This window comes from Hermetia illucens, chromosome 3 (assembly GCF_905115235.1).
Source record: "Hermetia illucens chromosome 3, iHerIll2.2.curated.20191125, whole genome shotgun sequence".
Lineage (NCBI taxonomy): Eukaryota > Metazoa > Arthropoda > Insecta > Diptera > Stratiomyidae > Hermetia > Hermetia illucens.
The window spans coordinates 140,150,013-140,166,686 of record NC_051851.1 but is presented as its reverse complement, the minus strand read 5'-3'; the positions used below and the strand labels follow the sequence as shown (position 1 = coordinate 140,166,686).

The 16,674-nt window shown below is 43.0% G+C and overlaps 1 protein-coding gene across 5 annotated transcripts in view; it reads right to left on the bottom strand.

The window, feature by feature from the left end:
* The window catches only part of LOC119651982 (gamma-aminobutyric acid type B receptor subunit 1), a 768,875-nt gene that overhangs the window by 199,003 nt on the left and 553,198 nt on the right, over nt 1-16,674 (bottom strand). For all 5 annotated transcript variants that reach the window (XM_038055893.1, XM_038055894.1, XM_038055896.1 and 2 more), the window contains exon 8: nt 11,015-11,164. In XM_038055893.1, coding sequence (XP_037911821.1) covers nt 11,015-11,164 — 150 coding nt within the window. The remainder of the gene's footprint in view (nt 1-11,014; nt 11,165-16,674) is intronic.

The window sequence follows — 16,674 nt, the reverse complement described above, 5'->3', positions numbered from 1 at the left end:
GGCAAACGGTTAAAGTACCGACCTAAACTTGGGAAAGACGACTATTCAAATCCAATGAACTTCAAACGGATCAGCTTAACACCATTTTCGCTGAAATGTCTGGAAAGACTTGTGGCTCCCGAGAAGGTGATAAGATCACATTCACTAAATGAGAATCAACATGCTTACCAGCGCGGAAAGCCTTGTTAGACTGCTCTTCATTCCTTATTCTCAATGTAGAGGACGCTAATCAGAAAGGCGAATACGCGATGAGGGTATTCGCGGATATTGAAGGGAGAGAGGTAAAGATGAAGCAATCTTCTACACCGATGGCTCAGAACAGCGTTTTGGTGCAGGAGTCCGCCTTTTGGATAGAAACAATAAGTAGACACTTCTTTGGGACAATAGGCAACGGTCTTTCAGGTTGAGGTTTATGCAATCCTAAGGACAATAACCTGCGTGAATGAGGAGTGGGTTAAGGACAGGCGCAGGTGGAACCTATAGCGATTGTCATGCAGTAATAAGGGCGTTGTGTAGTCATTTGATCACCTCAAAAGTCGGTTAGAAATGTTCAAATTCAATGCGGAGGAACTGCTTTAGATACCCGGTCACCGTAGTGTTGAGGGAAATGAAATTTCAAATGCCTTAGCAAAAGAGGGTTCAATTTCTCCCATGACCAGACAGGAACCAGCAATAGAGTATCAGTTGCATTAGTTAATGTTACTATTAAAAACTTGGAAGAAATTTTCCTAAGGCCAGGTGCTAAATGCTTTTAGCCATATCAAACTTCATGTCAGAGGTAAAGTTTATCTTGTCGAAAAGCAGGACTGCTGAAACAGACTTGCAGCAGTTTTATAGGCATTCTGACTGGCCATAACTCATTAGCTGAGCATATGCTCAGAAGAAAAGGGAGCAGGAATTCTACAAGATAATACATGTGCAGCCCGTAACGAGGAAGCGGAATCCGCGGAACAGTTTCTATGTAAGTGAGTTTTGGTTTTGATGCGCCCCAGTTGCAGCGAGGAGCATCACATCCACTAAAGCAAACCCTGCGATACATAAGCGAATCTGGGATATTCCGTTAGAACGACGTGTCGAGTAGAGTCCGCATAGGCTATGCCTCTCCCCCACGCATACACCGTGGGACTTTGTGAATTCGTGAATATACGAGCCATGATGAAAATTTCAAGCTGACGATGGAAGGTCACCCTTAAAACACGAAAGTGTGGAATAAGAAATATGCGGATGGTTGAGCCAACCGACGCAAATCTCACCATTAACTTCTGAGCCCAAATTTGTAGAATTTGACTTATGTTGGAAAGGAATATTGTAGCAGGGAATGGGATAAAACGGCTCGAGAGGACTCTGCATGATTTATTACCTTGTTAATGTGATTAGGTAGTAATTTTATAGTGAGTTCAAGGTAGGCTGTCGGATTCATTGTGACGATGGGAATGAAGCCTCATTGACAGGTTTCTGAGCCCCCCAGGTACTAAAACGTGGGAAGTTATGTCAGGAACGGTTCCAAGAAAAAAACATATATATGAATTAGCTTTCACGTTTAAGAAGAAAATCGTTGGGATATGAGTGGCTGTTTCTCTAATTAAAGTTGGGCAGTATCGGGTTAAAGTAGCCCGCGTTTCGTGCTGCGAGATATGTTGAAGTTGGCGACCCTTATTGTATTTGATCACCCGCTAAAATTATTCACCGGGATTAGCCAAGTAGGTGGGGCTGGCCCGGAGAAGCCTTTTTGGGCATTCCTGTTTATTCACAACTTAAACGAAGCTTGGTATTGTACGCATTTGGTGATCGATGATCGATGCATGCCTTAAGATTTGATACAGCGATATTAAGGGTGGCAGTTCGGGCTAGCAACCTACGCTTGGAATGAGCTTTTCTATCTGAACTGAGGCATAATCTTCACGCAAATAAGTATTGCTATTCCAATTCTTGGTGTGCGCCAACCCGGCGCCCTGTCTGGACAGGGACCCTCGCGAAAGTGAACACCAGGAAGTTATCAGAATTCTTGGAACAGGTGGGGTATTGGTGGACAGTGGAAATTGCAGAGCTCTGGAAGGAGTGTCGCAGGCTCCGCCGCTTAACACAACGTCTAAGCGACCGGGTGGAGCCATGCACCATAGTGACGGAATACAAATTAGCCAAAAGGAGACTCCGCAGCGCAATAAACAAGAGCAAAGATCGCTGCTGGCAGAATCTAGCCGACGAGGTGAATGGGGGGGGGGGGGGGGGGGAGATTCGATTCGATTACAAATTGGTAACCCGAAAAATCGGGACCCTGCGGAAACGCTGTTAACTTAAGGCCGAGCACATGGGCCGCATTGCAAGGGCATTATTCTCTGCGGATCCCGTATAGTTTGGTTTTAGAGTAGGGAGATTCACAGTTGATACTGTCATACAAGCCGGCACATAGCCGCCGAATTCGACGGGTGGTGCTCCTCGTAACGCTGGATGTCTGAAACGCCTTTAATTCCGTAAGATGGGAAGACTCTCTAGGCACACTAGACAATACTTTCCATGTGCCGAACTATCTCTTACGGATATTGAGGGACCATCTGAGGAGCCGCTCTCTACTCTATGAAACACTGGAGGGCCAGAGGAGGATGGAGGTCACGTCGGGGGCAGCACAGGGATCCATCCTAGGGCCGGACCTATGATAATCTACTTAAGCTCGACATGCCACAAGAGTCGCGCCTGGTCGGCTATGTAGATGATGTCGCGATGCTTGATGCTGGACGAAACTGTCGAACAGGCGCAAAGCAGACTCGGCATAATTATGCGACGAGTAAACGGATGAATGACTACTCACTGTTTCAACCTTGCACTGGAAAAAAACCGGAGTAGTCATCCTGACTAAAAATAGAATTTCGACCCTGCGTGCCATATCGTTCACCGAGTCGATAATCGAGCCAAAACCAGCGCTAAAGTACCTCGGGCAGACTCTTGACTCAAAGATGAGCTTTTATGAGCAAATCAAAGCAGCAATGAGCAGGCGACGTCTCCTGATGAGTTCAACGCAGTCTGTCCTGCTCTACGGCGTAGAGGTATTGGTTGACGCTCTAGGTAAGGAGGTATATTGTAAACGTCTCACGCAAGTACAGATACAGGGAGCTTTACAGGTGACGGCTGCGTACCGCGTCAAGCTATATACAAGCGCAAGGGAGATGATCCAAGGGAGGTTGTTGCTCGCGAAGAACGACAACGCACTCTAGACGAGTGGTAGATGGACTACACGGCTCATCGGCAACTTAGGTGGGTAGCTGAATCGGAAGCATGGTGAGACCGATTATTTCCTTACCCAATTTTTAAGTGGGCATGGAGGTTTTCAATCTTACCTGCCCAAAATTGGAAAGGCACGATCTCTGGATTGCGTGGTTTGCAATGAGTAGTAGACGACGCCCATCACACTTTCTTTTTCTTGTGGAAGAGGGATGGGGTTCGTCGGCAGCTCTATTTAAACACAGGGGATCTCTCTCCAGACAACATTGTCGAAGAGATGCTGAGGAGTGCTGACAAGCGGAGCCGTGTTGCCCATTATATTCAGGTCCTTCTCGTTGCTAAGAAGATAGAGCTCGACCGGGGGAGGTACCGGATGGCAAGGGGTTCCTTGAACTGACAGTTGCCTTCCTCCTCTCTCCTCCCGATGGTGAAAGGAATTCCCTGATTTGAAGGCTCCGCAAAGCCGGGAGAGTTTGGGGACAAGCCCGATGTGATGTGACAAACGGTTCCAGGCTAGCTTTCTGACAATAGGGAGGTGTTTAATTGGGAGTCCGACGGCGTACCGAACCGCAATATTCTTTGAATGGTGAAGGATCCATTATTTTGTTGTACTGTGAAAAAAATTGATGGACCTGTTGACCAGTATATATATGGACCACCCGGTGGAAAAGGTGTCCAGACCATCTTTTATTTTTAATGTTATTCCAAGCAAAATTAAACCAATGAGGTCAGTGTATTGCAATAACAGAACGAATTGGAGGAATTTTGGATGTAGAAACAACTCAATTTTCGATTTTTCAGTAATGATGATTACGGACATCATTGAAACAATCTACATTTGAATTTGGAAAAGCGTCTAATTCTAATTTGCATAGTTATATTCTGCACATATCCACATAATTTTAACAAATCATTTGTATTCAGTTAACACTACTGGTAATAAGAACAGATTTTTGAACCAATGATAAGTAATTTTAAATACTATATGCAAAACAAAATGTATCTTTCAAGCATTATTTTATTACTTTAGATTAACCCTATTTTCAACGCAACGGGTCACTTGGAAATTAAATTTAATTAAATTTGCGCTAATGCCATAATCTGCAACTTCAAATGTTTGTTTACAAGATCCCAAAGAAAGTGACTACGACGGGAAATACCGCTTATGAGTAATCGAATAAAATGAGCAAACTTCTGGCTTGCTTCATCTGAGGTTGATGTATTCAGAAATTAATATTGTTGATACTGTCCCACTTACAGATAACTATATCATTGTATCAATGAACGTGTAGAGACAGATGGGACTGGAATTACTCATGGATTTCGACAAGATTTCTGGAGATCGTCTATTTTAGAGAAGAGGCTGCAAAAATCGTACTGAAAAAAGATTTGTTTTGGAATGTTAATATTTGTGCAGTATCGCAAGAATATGTGCCCGTCGAATATAGTCATGTGGTCTCGTTATTTATTTATATTACGTCAAATCATAAGCTCTAAAACTGTTGAAGCACATACAGCACTAATTGCTTCGGATGAATATAATGCAGTATCTATGTTACATGGTTTGTAACCAAAATCAGTAATATGTAGTCTGTGAAACGCGTTGCTATAACTTCCTCCGGTCTTGGAACATTAAGTACTTCATTGAACATGACGCTCCAAAATAGTAGCCTCAGTACAGAGTTCTGATCAGTAAATATGCCAGGCATAAACTTCACTAGGAGTGCCTTATTCAGAGAGACTTCTTTTGCCCTACAATGATGCGGATTTTCATCAGCTCCCTCTGCTTAACGCGGGAACTACTATCCGGTTCATAGCCTCCTCGATGAAGTCAGCAACTCTTATTGAATAACCCTTGACTGGTTTTCAGCAGGAGGTTAGGAAGCAAGATCTGCGGAGATGGATGATTTCTGAGCTTGCTTTCGAGATACGTTGCATCAGGAACATTCTCCCTGAGGTTGTGGCCGTCAAAATCAAAAGCAGAATTTCGATCTAAATGACGGGTCTGCAGCAGAAACCAGGATCTTAGGCTTGGTGTAGAATCCAAAGTCTGATATATGGCGTTTCCACCTCTAATTAACGAAATTTCAGATGAAATTAACGATTTTTCAAATCAAATTAATGGCTTTCCACACCTAATTCACATCTTTCGAAATCAAATTCAAGAACATTACGCCAGAATTGTATCAGACGTTTCAGAAAAGGGGCATTCGTTTATGTTCCGTACACAATTCGAGCAAAATGTTTTACGAACGACGTACATAGCACTTTTAGTTTGTTTCGCCACAAATGCAGTAGGAGGTAGTATCAAACAGATGCTCTACTAAGAAGCCTGAAGAGGCTTATTTGAAGGAGAGAGTCCTTCCCTCGAGAATATTTTCTGACAACGCCACCAATTTCATGGGACCAAAAAATCAGTTGTAGAATCTGTTATCCAACAAAAAAAGGAGAACAAAGTAGCAAACAATTGCCAGTATAATGGTATTCAACCCCGACGCGCTCATCTTATTCCGAAGGACTTGGGAAGCAATTGTGAAATTTACCAAACTTCACATCAAACGGATCTTACATGCAACCTCCCTTACATTTGAAGAATCATCAACGGCGGTCGTACAGATTTTAACTGTGCTCAACTCAAGGGCGCTGACATCCAAACAATCCTAATGATTTGCAGCCGTTAACAGTCGGACATTTCTTGGTTGAAACTTTAATATGATGCATGGGATGTCAGCACCGTTACAAGGTGGGAACATGTGACATCGATACTTAGCGAGATCCACCGTCGCTGTTCAAACTGGTATCTTCAAGAACTTTTCAGAATCGGTATAAGTGGCAAAGGCCAAGCGAAATATTAAGGTTGTTAGTTTATTATTGTTGAAGGAGGATAGAGCATTGCCTCCTAGCAAGTACCGAAATCCATCAAAGGTAGAAACAAGTTGGTTCCAGTACTGGTTATAAAAACGAAATGTGGTGTAGATCGCAGGGCCGTTAGCAAGACATGCGCATTATCCCGCAGATATAGGCCGGCTATCTACAGGATTCAAACTGCAGGAAGGAACAAAGGTTCTACGACAATCAGGAAAACATCGAGCGATACGAGGCGCACAGGGAAGTATCAATTACGTGTACTTGTCAAGCAATTTACTCACTCCGCCAAAATCTTATATAGAATATGTTATCTGACATTTGCAATTCCGAGATGTCACATTTGTATCACAGCAAGAATTTATCGAGTCATTGTATCATCACGACGACAATCGGTAAGTACCATGGGATTCAACTAGAGACTCCGGAAAACAAGCTGTATGTGTCACAGTCTCACAATACCATGACTACTACGGGTCACAATTCCTACGTAGGATCTTTCAATTAATCCTTTGTTCCGGTACAACAACGAGGAGTGCTCTACGCAGGAGAGGCATTCCGGAGAAACTAACACTTAGTAACAGAGCAACTTCTCGCAGGATTTTGAATTCCCACAGGGTTGCATTCTGTTAACAATATTACCTCTTTTCGTTATTGGTCACGATTTTCATCCCACCTTAGCCAAAGTTGTGGAGGAATTCAATGAAAGGTTTCATTTTTATTCGAACACCAGAACAACATTGGTGACACCCGCTTGTTCTCTCAATGAGTTATGGATCTTAGTCAAATAATGCAGGATTCGGAAAAGGAGGCAAGTAGAGATGAAATGAAAATAAACATCAATAAAAGCAAGGTTCGGAGTCTCACTGACCGTGGCGCTTTCCTAATCTGCATTAATGGACAGAACATTTTTGTTGTTTCCATCGAAGGTGGTACCGAAATCAATGTCGCTCGACGCATCGTTGGCGAGCCTCCCGCATATAAAGATGGGACAAATTATACCATGTGATCCTAAAGGATGGGAGAAGGGTAGAACCCATAATCTTACACGGAAAAAAACGAAGTTACGGAGATATAAAAGGAGCTTCGGACTGGATGGATTTTACAACGACGGACCGGGCAGCGTAAACAGACCCAAGTAGGGAAGGAGCGCGTATGCATTGACTACGTGTTAATCGAACGTCGCCACCTCTCAGACTTCATGAATGTCGGATCATTAAGGGGGGGGGGGGACAATATAGACTCGGATCATTCTATCTTTGGCGAAGTACTCCGAGATTAAATTACAATACCGCCTAGAATCCCCTCTGACAATATAGCCGTCCGTAATACCTATAAGGGGGAAATGGATGCCGCAGTAATCGCAATTAACAGAGGTCCTGGAAATGAAGCATGGACAAATGGTGTTTACAATCACCCGACAAACGTTATCATTAATAAAACATATTTGGCCCCAGTCGTAAAAAAGTTGGAACCACTGGTTCCACGATGAACGTAAGCTAACAACGGAATGATTATGCAGCACTCTTAAAGAACGCGTGTACGCGCAAAGACCTATAATGAAGTTTGTCGAGTGAGAAGCGATTTCACAAACAGAAAAGGAAACTTGGGAGAACCAACAGGTCTGTGAGCTCGAGACATACAGGGGCAACCACACCAGGCGCGCAAGTTTTACAAACAAGCCAGCATTATGAAGCCTGGCGATGGGTTGAGTACTTTGATGAACTGCTCAACAATCAAAACATCGGCGTATTGGACATCCCACCGATTGAAGACGGCGGACAAATGGTTCCACCGTCAAGCATAAAAGAAACAGACCGTGCAATTCGTCGCCTTAGAAACTGTAAGTCGCAAGGAGCCGAAGGAATTATAGCCAAATTGGATAAATATGGAGGCGAAAAATTACACTAAGTGGTTGACAAACTGATGCGAGGCGTTATCAACCCTATACATAAGAAAGAAGTATTTCACGGCATGCAGCAATTATAGAGATATCACGTTGATAAGTACCATCTATTAGATTTTCTTTGCTTTCTTGCTAGGCCGGATAACCCAATACGTCCAGAACATCATCGTCTCTCATGAGAGAATTCGGTCTCCCGACTAAATTGATAAGACTGATTAGATTGACCCTGACTAAGATGTGAAGCCAAATAAAAGCAGCAGCATCACTCTCGAGACCTTTCAACATCAACAACAATTTAAAGGAAGAAAATGGCCAATCATTCATCGTTTTTAACCTGACCCTGGAGAAAAGGATCCGCCATGCTGATGTTAATCCAAGAGGCACCATTCTCTTTAAGTCCTCCCAACTACTGGTCTATGCTGAGGATATTGACACCATGGAATGAGCAACCTTAGATGTACAGACTGCCTTCAACCAAACTATGTTAACAAATATTTTCCCGTTTATGACGTCATTGATACGCATGGAGTCTGGAAAAAATCATCCATTTTCCATAGCCCAACCAACTTTAGTACTTACCAGTGCGCTGAATACCTCCCTTCCCAACTGAGACCAATGAATTGATATACTCACCTATTCACCGCTACGAACGCAAAATCGTTTGAATTTCGGGTTAGGCTCATGAGCTCTTTAAACCACAATAGTTTACACTCAGTATAGCCTACACGGCACTCTACAATGGTAATTTGTACCCCGAATTTCAATTGAATAAATCTAATTTTCCCATTATACACATCCGGACGATAGGCCTTTTATTCGCTCTTCCCTATTGCTTTGAGTAATATCCATTTAGGATTCTTCCTACACTTCTTGGCTACAAGACGTTTTTCCTCAGATCTTTTGCATCGATCGGATCTACTAACGCCGCTTGGATATGCCTTAGCGAAGTATCCGTACATCAGGTATTCTGACCACAATGAAACTTATGTACTCTCTGGGATGATAGCCGACCCCACCAATAATGGCTTTCCCGGTGCCGAATAACTTCTGCAATCCTTTCGTTAGCAGCCATATTTTGCGCGTTTGAATACAACTTTCTGAATTTCTTCATGGATTCATCTTTGAATCAGTTTGACTTCGTTCCCAAAAATGGTTCGGATTTCTCCCCTAAATGTGATACCACCCAGACCACGCAAGTTTTTTACACTGGATCTTTTACCTTAAACACAACATTTCCGTCAAGTTCTGACAGCTCAAGTTCAGTCTTCAGTGAGATAACAATCCGCTTTGAGTGGATTCGTATCTTTGCTTTCTTTCCCTTTATGTTTTTTAGATATTCACCCTTAAGGCATTTGCTTTCTACCTTTCGAACCTTTTGTTCCACTTGTAGGCATCTATTGGTTCCACCATATTTTCGTGGATTAATGCTTAGTGATTAGATTAGTCAAACTCCAATTCAGAAATGCAGCCCTCAAAATAGCGTTATCAGTTTGCCTGGAAGTCCTGGAAGCTGCAGTATCACCCTAGGATCCCCCACACTATGCAGGAATTTTTAAATTCTCCAATTCATGTGAAATTGTCAATCATCCCCATAATATTTTAAGGCAACAAATTTCAAATTGTTCAAAAAAAGTCCTTGCATAACGACAGCAATAAATCTTTCCGCTCATATCTCAATTACATTTTTCATTTTAACATATAGCAAAAATGAATATGTCCTTTTCGGTGCTTAGCCATTGATATTTCTGAATGACACTATCGAAACGATATGCATATGTATTTCGCCTGCCCCATGCCTGGCAAAAAAGAATAATAGGGACACAGCATCATCACAGTATCAACGCCATCATCATCATCGAGGGAATATCCAAGGAACAACAATGAATGACATGAAATCAATTTTCTTGAAAATCTGTTACATGGACAGATTCACGTCGTTTGCATGAATGTATCGTGGATTATGGAATGTAGGAAAACAGGAGTTGGCATGTGATGCCAACTTGTGTGGTCCTAGTTCCATGCATCTTGGGATTAGTTAGCTGGCTTTTGTTAGCGTTTACATGCTTCTGCTATCTACTCGATGATCCCAGGACAATTTCAGATGTGAATGCTTTCACGTCACGAGGTGAAAAGGAAGCACCGCTTATACTTTAATGCGTTACCTTTCAGATGGATGGACTAAGGATCTTAGGTTTGTTCGTGGAACCACATAATGAAGAATGGCATAAACATGTGTATGAATATGTAGAGGTGGATGCTTTTGCAAACCCAAACTCAATCTCATTAAAATCGAGGCCTAAATCTTGCAGGATACAATAAGTTTCCAATTCTATAAGATCCTCTTAAGGTATGCATTTACACATGTGATTGTACAGCGCAACAGATTCTTAGAACTAAAGAAGTGGAGGCCTTTTTCGCATCCTTGAGTGTATGTTACCTTCACCTTATTTGTAACCCAATACACAGTCATACAATATGTGGTTACTGGAACCCTTGGGTAGGGCATAGCGCGTCAACAGTTCCACAATAGGTTCATTGAAATTTACGTGCACATTTCGCACTTTTATGTATGAAAGTCCACTTTGAAACTTTCTAAATGCTCTCAAGTTCCTCTTTTGTATTCGGACGATGCCATTCAATGGTGGTAAACCTTAATAAACTTCTGGTTACCACGACATTTTCCAGCAACAGCGGCAGCCAGGATTCGTTGTTACCCTTCAAGCAAACGAGCTTTCGCTTCCCCCATGAAACTGATGATGGGTATTCTTAACAGCCATTGAAACAGGCGACGACTGGCGAATAGAATTCTGGTAGCAATTTAGATTTCATGTCAGTGATAAGCACAATACTCCAGTGATAGAATTACGACGACCATCAGCAATAGCAACGCCTGCAGTTAGAATGCTTAGTTGTTGCTGACTTGGTTAGATGGATTGAATAGAAGGACAGGATTATGGTATGAAATACATGACTTTGACTGAATGGCTGCGGTAGACAAAGGTATGTAGCATAGTTAAAAGGACTTACCTTGACTCCTGCCCAACGTTCCGCATTGAGCCACGTTAGATTATCCGCTTGGATGTCGTAGTATCCTAGTTTGATATATTGTCCGTTGATCATTTGTTCGACTTGTGTTAGGGCGATACGATCCCCCTGTGAGCTGAAAGCCACCACACCCTGAAAGAGCAAAGCAAAATGAAGTGTTTAAATTTCTAATAACATCTAATCTCAATGATTACCCAGTAGATTTTTTTTCCATGGAATCTGGGTTATATCAAATAAAGCAAATCTCTGTTTAAAGCAATGCGAAGACATTTTGATTAAATATTAAAAAATTGCAGAAAGCAGAAATGTACAGGAAACAATCTTGAACAATTGTCTTAAGCAGATAGAACCAGGTGAAAAATACCGATTAATTCGCAAAGTCGATGAGTAAGACGAATTGCACATTTTCTTAAAGTGATGGAACAAATATTCTTTAAGAGATGAAAAAATTTCGAACCAAGAGAATGAGAGGAAGTTTCCCTTTTAAGGTTTTGTGTAAACACAATGCAGGCGTAATTCCTTTTGCGGCGCTTAGTAATCAGGACCGCTTCCGTCTTTTCCTCCGCAAGTGCCAGTCCAGCACTCTCTAACCAACAACACTGATTGCCTCGCTTGAGTACAACTCAGCATCCTCGAGATGCTTTGCGACCAAACCAGTGCGTTATCATCTGCGTAACCCACCACTGTGGCCTCCTCCGAAACCGGAAGGTTAAGTACATCATTATACATGATGTTCCACAATAGCGGGCCCAGTACAGAGCCCTATGGGATACCCGCGGAGATAACGTTCGCTTTGGGTCCATCATTGGTGTTATACCGTCCGCTTTTTCAAGTAGCTATCGATAATAGCGGCGAGGTAGGTGCCTTCGACGACTGGAAGTAGTCTATTATAAATGACCCGCTCCAACATTTTCCCCATAGTGTCTAAAAGACATATGGGTCTATAGAAGGACGGTTTCCCTGGAGGTTTGCCAGCCTTAGGCAACAGTACCAGCTTCTGCCGCTTCCATGGTGCAGGAAAGATACCCTCCGACATGCACGTTTCGAACAGCTCCGCGAACATACCCGGTCTACATTTGACGGCAAGTTTGAGGATCTTATTCGGTATGCCGTCCCCATACATGCAAAAGGGGGGTGTAAATTTTTTTTTCATCAAATATAGTCATGTGGGATATCAAATTAAAAGTCTGGGTTAGTACTTTTTGAAGCCGGTCTTAGTTTCGATATTTGTTGAAAAGGTGGGGAGTGCGGGGGTTGAAAGTGATCATTTTTTTTAACGAACCCATTCTCAGAAACTACCCGACCGAAAAATCTGAAAAAAATCAGGGGTGCCTAGGCTGCCTAGGCTCCGAAATACCCTCCATACCGATACCTGTTCAAATAAAGTTAATAATAGTACATTACTACAATTTTTAGTAATTGACAGGAAAACCCCGTTAAATTCATCCTAGAATCACAGCAATGTAGGCTACAGTATAGAGCATGATCTTACCAAATTCGGTGAAAATCGCACTATTACTAACAAGGTCAATATCACTTGAAAGTGGATATTTTCACATAATATATGCATATTTTACGTGCTACATGCTAATGGGACAAATGCACACTCAAATCTCTATAAAAAAGAAATACACAAAACCTTTCATACCTGAAGCATCTAGCTTCCGGTTTCCCGAATTGTTTCATGGATGAAGGCGAAACTCGGAGAAAGATGCTGCTGTAACAGATTCAAGCAGGGTGCAAAATTCTTACCTACAAAAATAAACCACCCTTTCAATTTGTCCACACATTTGCAGACTCCGGCCTGAGTCAGTCCATTAATAGTATCTATATAATGGGTTGATATAGACAGTCCTCCAAGTGCGATAATAACGTTGCACCCCCGGTCACCACCTTGGCTTGGTGAGGAGCCTGTAGTAACACAGTTTACTATTACACTAAGGGTGTCCCAAAAACGTTAAAATGCAAGCTAAGGATTTCTATGTAGTAAAAACTTACATTCCTCGAATCAAACCGCAATCACGAGCAACCAGGTCGCGGCCGGAGCGCGGATTTTGAAGGCCTCATCAAATTCATGTCTCCTTTGAAAAAATCTGTAGAAAGTATGCTTTCCAACTCAATGGAAAGCTTGGATTTATAGCCTACGAAGCCTGGTAGAAACTGGAAATCCGACTACAGGCGGGCCGTTTGCGGTATTACTATTCTAATCTACCATAAATCGAAGAGGAAGGCTCGGTAGAAGGGAACTCCAGCCACTAAGGAGGGAGGATTACAGGCTGAATCATGCCTACCAGAACCTTCTTCTTCACCCTCATCGAGAACATGAGAATAAAGGGAAGCTGATGAAATGGACTATCGACAAGCGGCCCGGGCACCGTGTACCTATGAAGGCCCCAAACCGGCGGTAGACGAAGGCACTGCGGAAGAAGGTGTAGCACGTCCCGCGGGGATTAGGACTGGTGTGCCGGTACGTGATCAAATCAGCAAGTGAGGTCTTAACGAAGCTGGTCCCTCCCATAAGAACACGGACATGAAGGCGGGACGGAACAGGACGAATGCGCAAGTTGCAGCCTCATTCCTGACCACTGCCATGGGAGTTGCCTCCAAGAATGGCAGTGGGATAATTTACCATCCTGTGGGACAAAGCCTGGAGCCTGAAACGAAGCCAAGGTTTTTGCGATGGGCTCCTCCATTAGAAGTGCATTGACATAGCTGTCTGCAAATGGCTCTCGCAGGTAATCCCCGTTCTGGCGGCCGGCCCAAGTTTACTATTGTGTGACATTAAGCTGCGCAGAACAGAACATGTCGGATCTCGGTTACCTGGTCCTCCAAGGAAGGTAGCAGACATCGTTCGCATGTTAAGTGAGCAGAACTCGGGCATGGATTTCGGACACTGGAGGGTAAAAGTCATGAATGCCAGGAAGGGCAAATCTACAGTGGAAAACCGACCAATGCTCTGCATAATGAGATGAGACATTTCATGGATGAGGACATGGGAACTGCTGCGGCTATTCGTAGAGAAATCAAACACGAGGGGATCGAGTCTCTGGCGGTATGGTGTGAGGGAAATCCAATCGCACGACAACCGTGTCACATGCTTCTGTTTTGCATTACACATTAAACAAAGTTTATGTCGCAAAACACAAAGATTGGTCAAATTAACTTGCAGCATACCAAAGCCTCTTCCTATCTGTTAGCAGTGAGGCTGACAAAGATGCAGGATTACCCCTAAATTTTTCTGGTGCAAGGACCAAGGGTTGGATTTAATAGAATCTGTGCCATTGGATCAGTAAAGAAGGCTGAGATCCTTTACGATGAAAGATTTATAGGAACGAAAGCTACTCTGAAACGAAGCTCCTTTGGAATGTACTCTGAGGAACTGGAACGCGAAAGTGAGACTTCAAGGCAGTGCAGAGTGCAGGGATAATTCGGCCAAGTTGGACTTTCTTAGAAAACCCGATGATACTATTCAAATCCAAAGAACTTCCAAAAGGTCAGCTCAACATCATTCTTGTTGAAAGATTTTCAGAGACTGATTGAGCGTCATATTCGCGGGAAGGCGGTTAGGTCGCACCCACTAAATGAAAACCAACATGCTTACCAGAGTGGAAAGTCCTGTGATTCTGTCCTTCTTTGTTTGGTTTGAAAGATAGAAAAAGCAACTGTGAAGTGTGAGTACGCGATGGGGGTGTTCGTGTACAAAGGAGGTTACTACCGCTACTTCTGTGGAGTATGCTGATCGACTCACTACAATCCGAACTGAAAAATTTACCAAGCCACACTCAAGCTCATGCTGATAACGTGGCTGTGCTTGCTGTTGATTGGGATTTCGGAACGGTGTGCAAAAATATACAAATTGCTGTCGAGTTGATTGACAGTTAGTGCCCCCGGCATGGCCTTTCAGTGAATCCAAATAAAACCACAATAGTATTGCTTACAAAAAGAAAACCACTGGACTCTGCTTTCCAGAGATGAGGGGTACAATCCTTCAAATCTCCGAAGAAGTCAAATATCTGGGGGTCACTCTAGATAAAAGCCTTGTTTGGAAGAAACATGTAGAAGTAAACGAGCTCTCACAGCTTAGGGACTATACAGAAGGACCTTTACTTCGAGATAGGGACTTAGGCCACATTTGCTAATGTGAATATATAGTATTTTGCTATCATTAGGCCGATTTGCGCTTATGCATCCGTAGTGTGGTCGTTTAAGTTAAAACAAAAAAGTTTTCACTGCAAAATACCCGCACTGCGCCTGGGTATTACCGGTGCCATGACAACAACAAGCAAAGCACTCCAAAGAGAACAGCTCATAGACTAACTCGCTTAAATCTATGAGGAAACAACGGACGTGGGTTGCACAGAGTATGGAAGAGTTACTGGCAGAACTGAACCCAGTTTTAGAAATGCCTTCTCATTCTTGGCTGTTTGGTAGATGATATGAAGTTACTCTGAAACCTAGAGAGAAAAGGGAATTCTAAGAAAAATGCGTGGCGGGATATACGGAAGTCTTCTACACCGATGGCTCAAAAACAAAACAGGGTTCTCGATCCCGAGTCCACCTATCGAATAAAAACCCGAAGTGGGTTTTCCCTCTGGGACGGCAAACTGGGTTATTGGCGAGCGGATGAAGGCAAGCTTTGAGTAGTCCTTTGATCACCTCATCATTCAGAAATGCAGAAACCTTTTGAACTCTATCTCCAGATTCAACACGGTGTAACTTCCCTGGGCAACTGGTCATTGAGGTGTAGAGGGAAATGAAATCTCGGATACCTTAGCAAAACCCCTACCCCAATGCCGGGACTGGAATCAGCAATTGAATGCTACAAAGTTTATCCTGTCGGAAAGCACGAAGACTTGCAGACGTATTGTGGGCATTCTAACTGCCCATATTTCACTAGAAAAAGAATTGTTCAAAATAATACGTATTCCTCCTGTAATGGGGAAGTGGAAACTACAGAGCATTTTCTAAGTAAATGCCCCGCCTATGGACGCATCAAACATCAGATCTTTGGTGCCGATGTTCTCCAGTTGCAACGGGTAGCACCACATACACTAACGGAAATAGTGCCATACATAAACGAATCCAGGATATTCCGTCAGGGGAATCGAATACAATGGGCCACCACGGTCTGAGTGATCAGAGCCTACAACTTCTCCCCACCACAAACACTCACACGCGCATACCCTTTTTGGCATTGTCACTGTTCAATCAATTATCACGATTTACACCTCCGCATTTCCATTATAAGCTTATTTCTCATCCTTTAGTATATCTCTCATTATTATTCTCTTATTTGGAATAATAAGGGGGTATAACCTGGTGAGAAATGAAGCCAGAACGGCAAATCCGAGAAGTCAAGAAGGAAATACGCGAGCGACAAGTAGTTCGCAAGGACTTCTTTCGGACATTCAAGATTTCCTTCTGAAAGTTTTTTCGTGGTTACATCCAAGATATCGGAACGACTTTTTACACCAAGGCTGCCGAGGTCGGGAAGATCGCGAAAGAGCTCAACGAGCAATCTGCGAAGAAAGGAAGGTTGTTGAAATGTTATACACCCGTCCACGGCACGTTCGGTATCCCGGCGATCATCCATTTACTGGCGAATAAAGAACGCGCTATACGTTTATTAGTTATTAGTTATA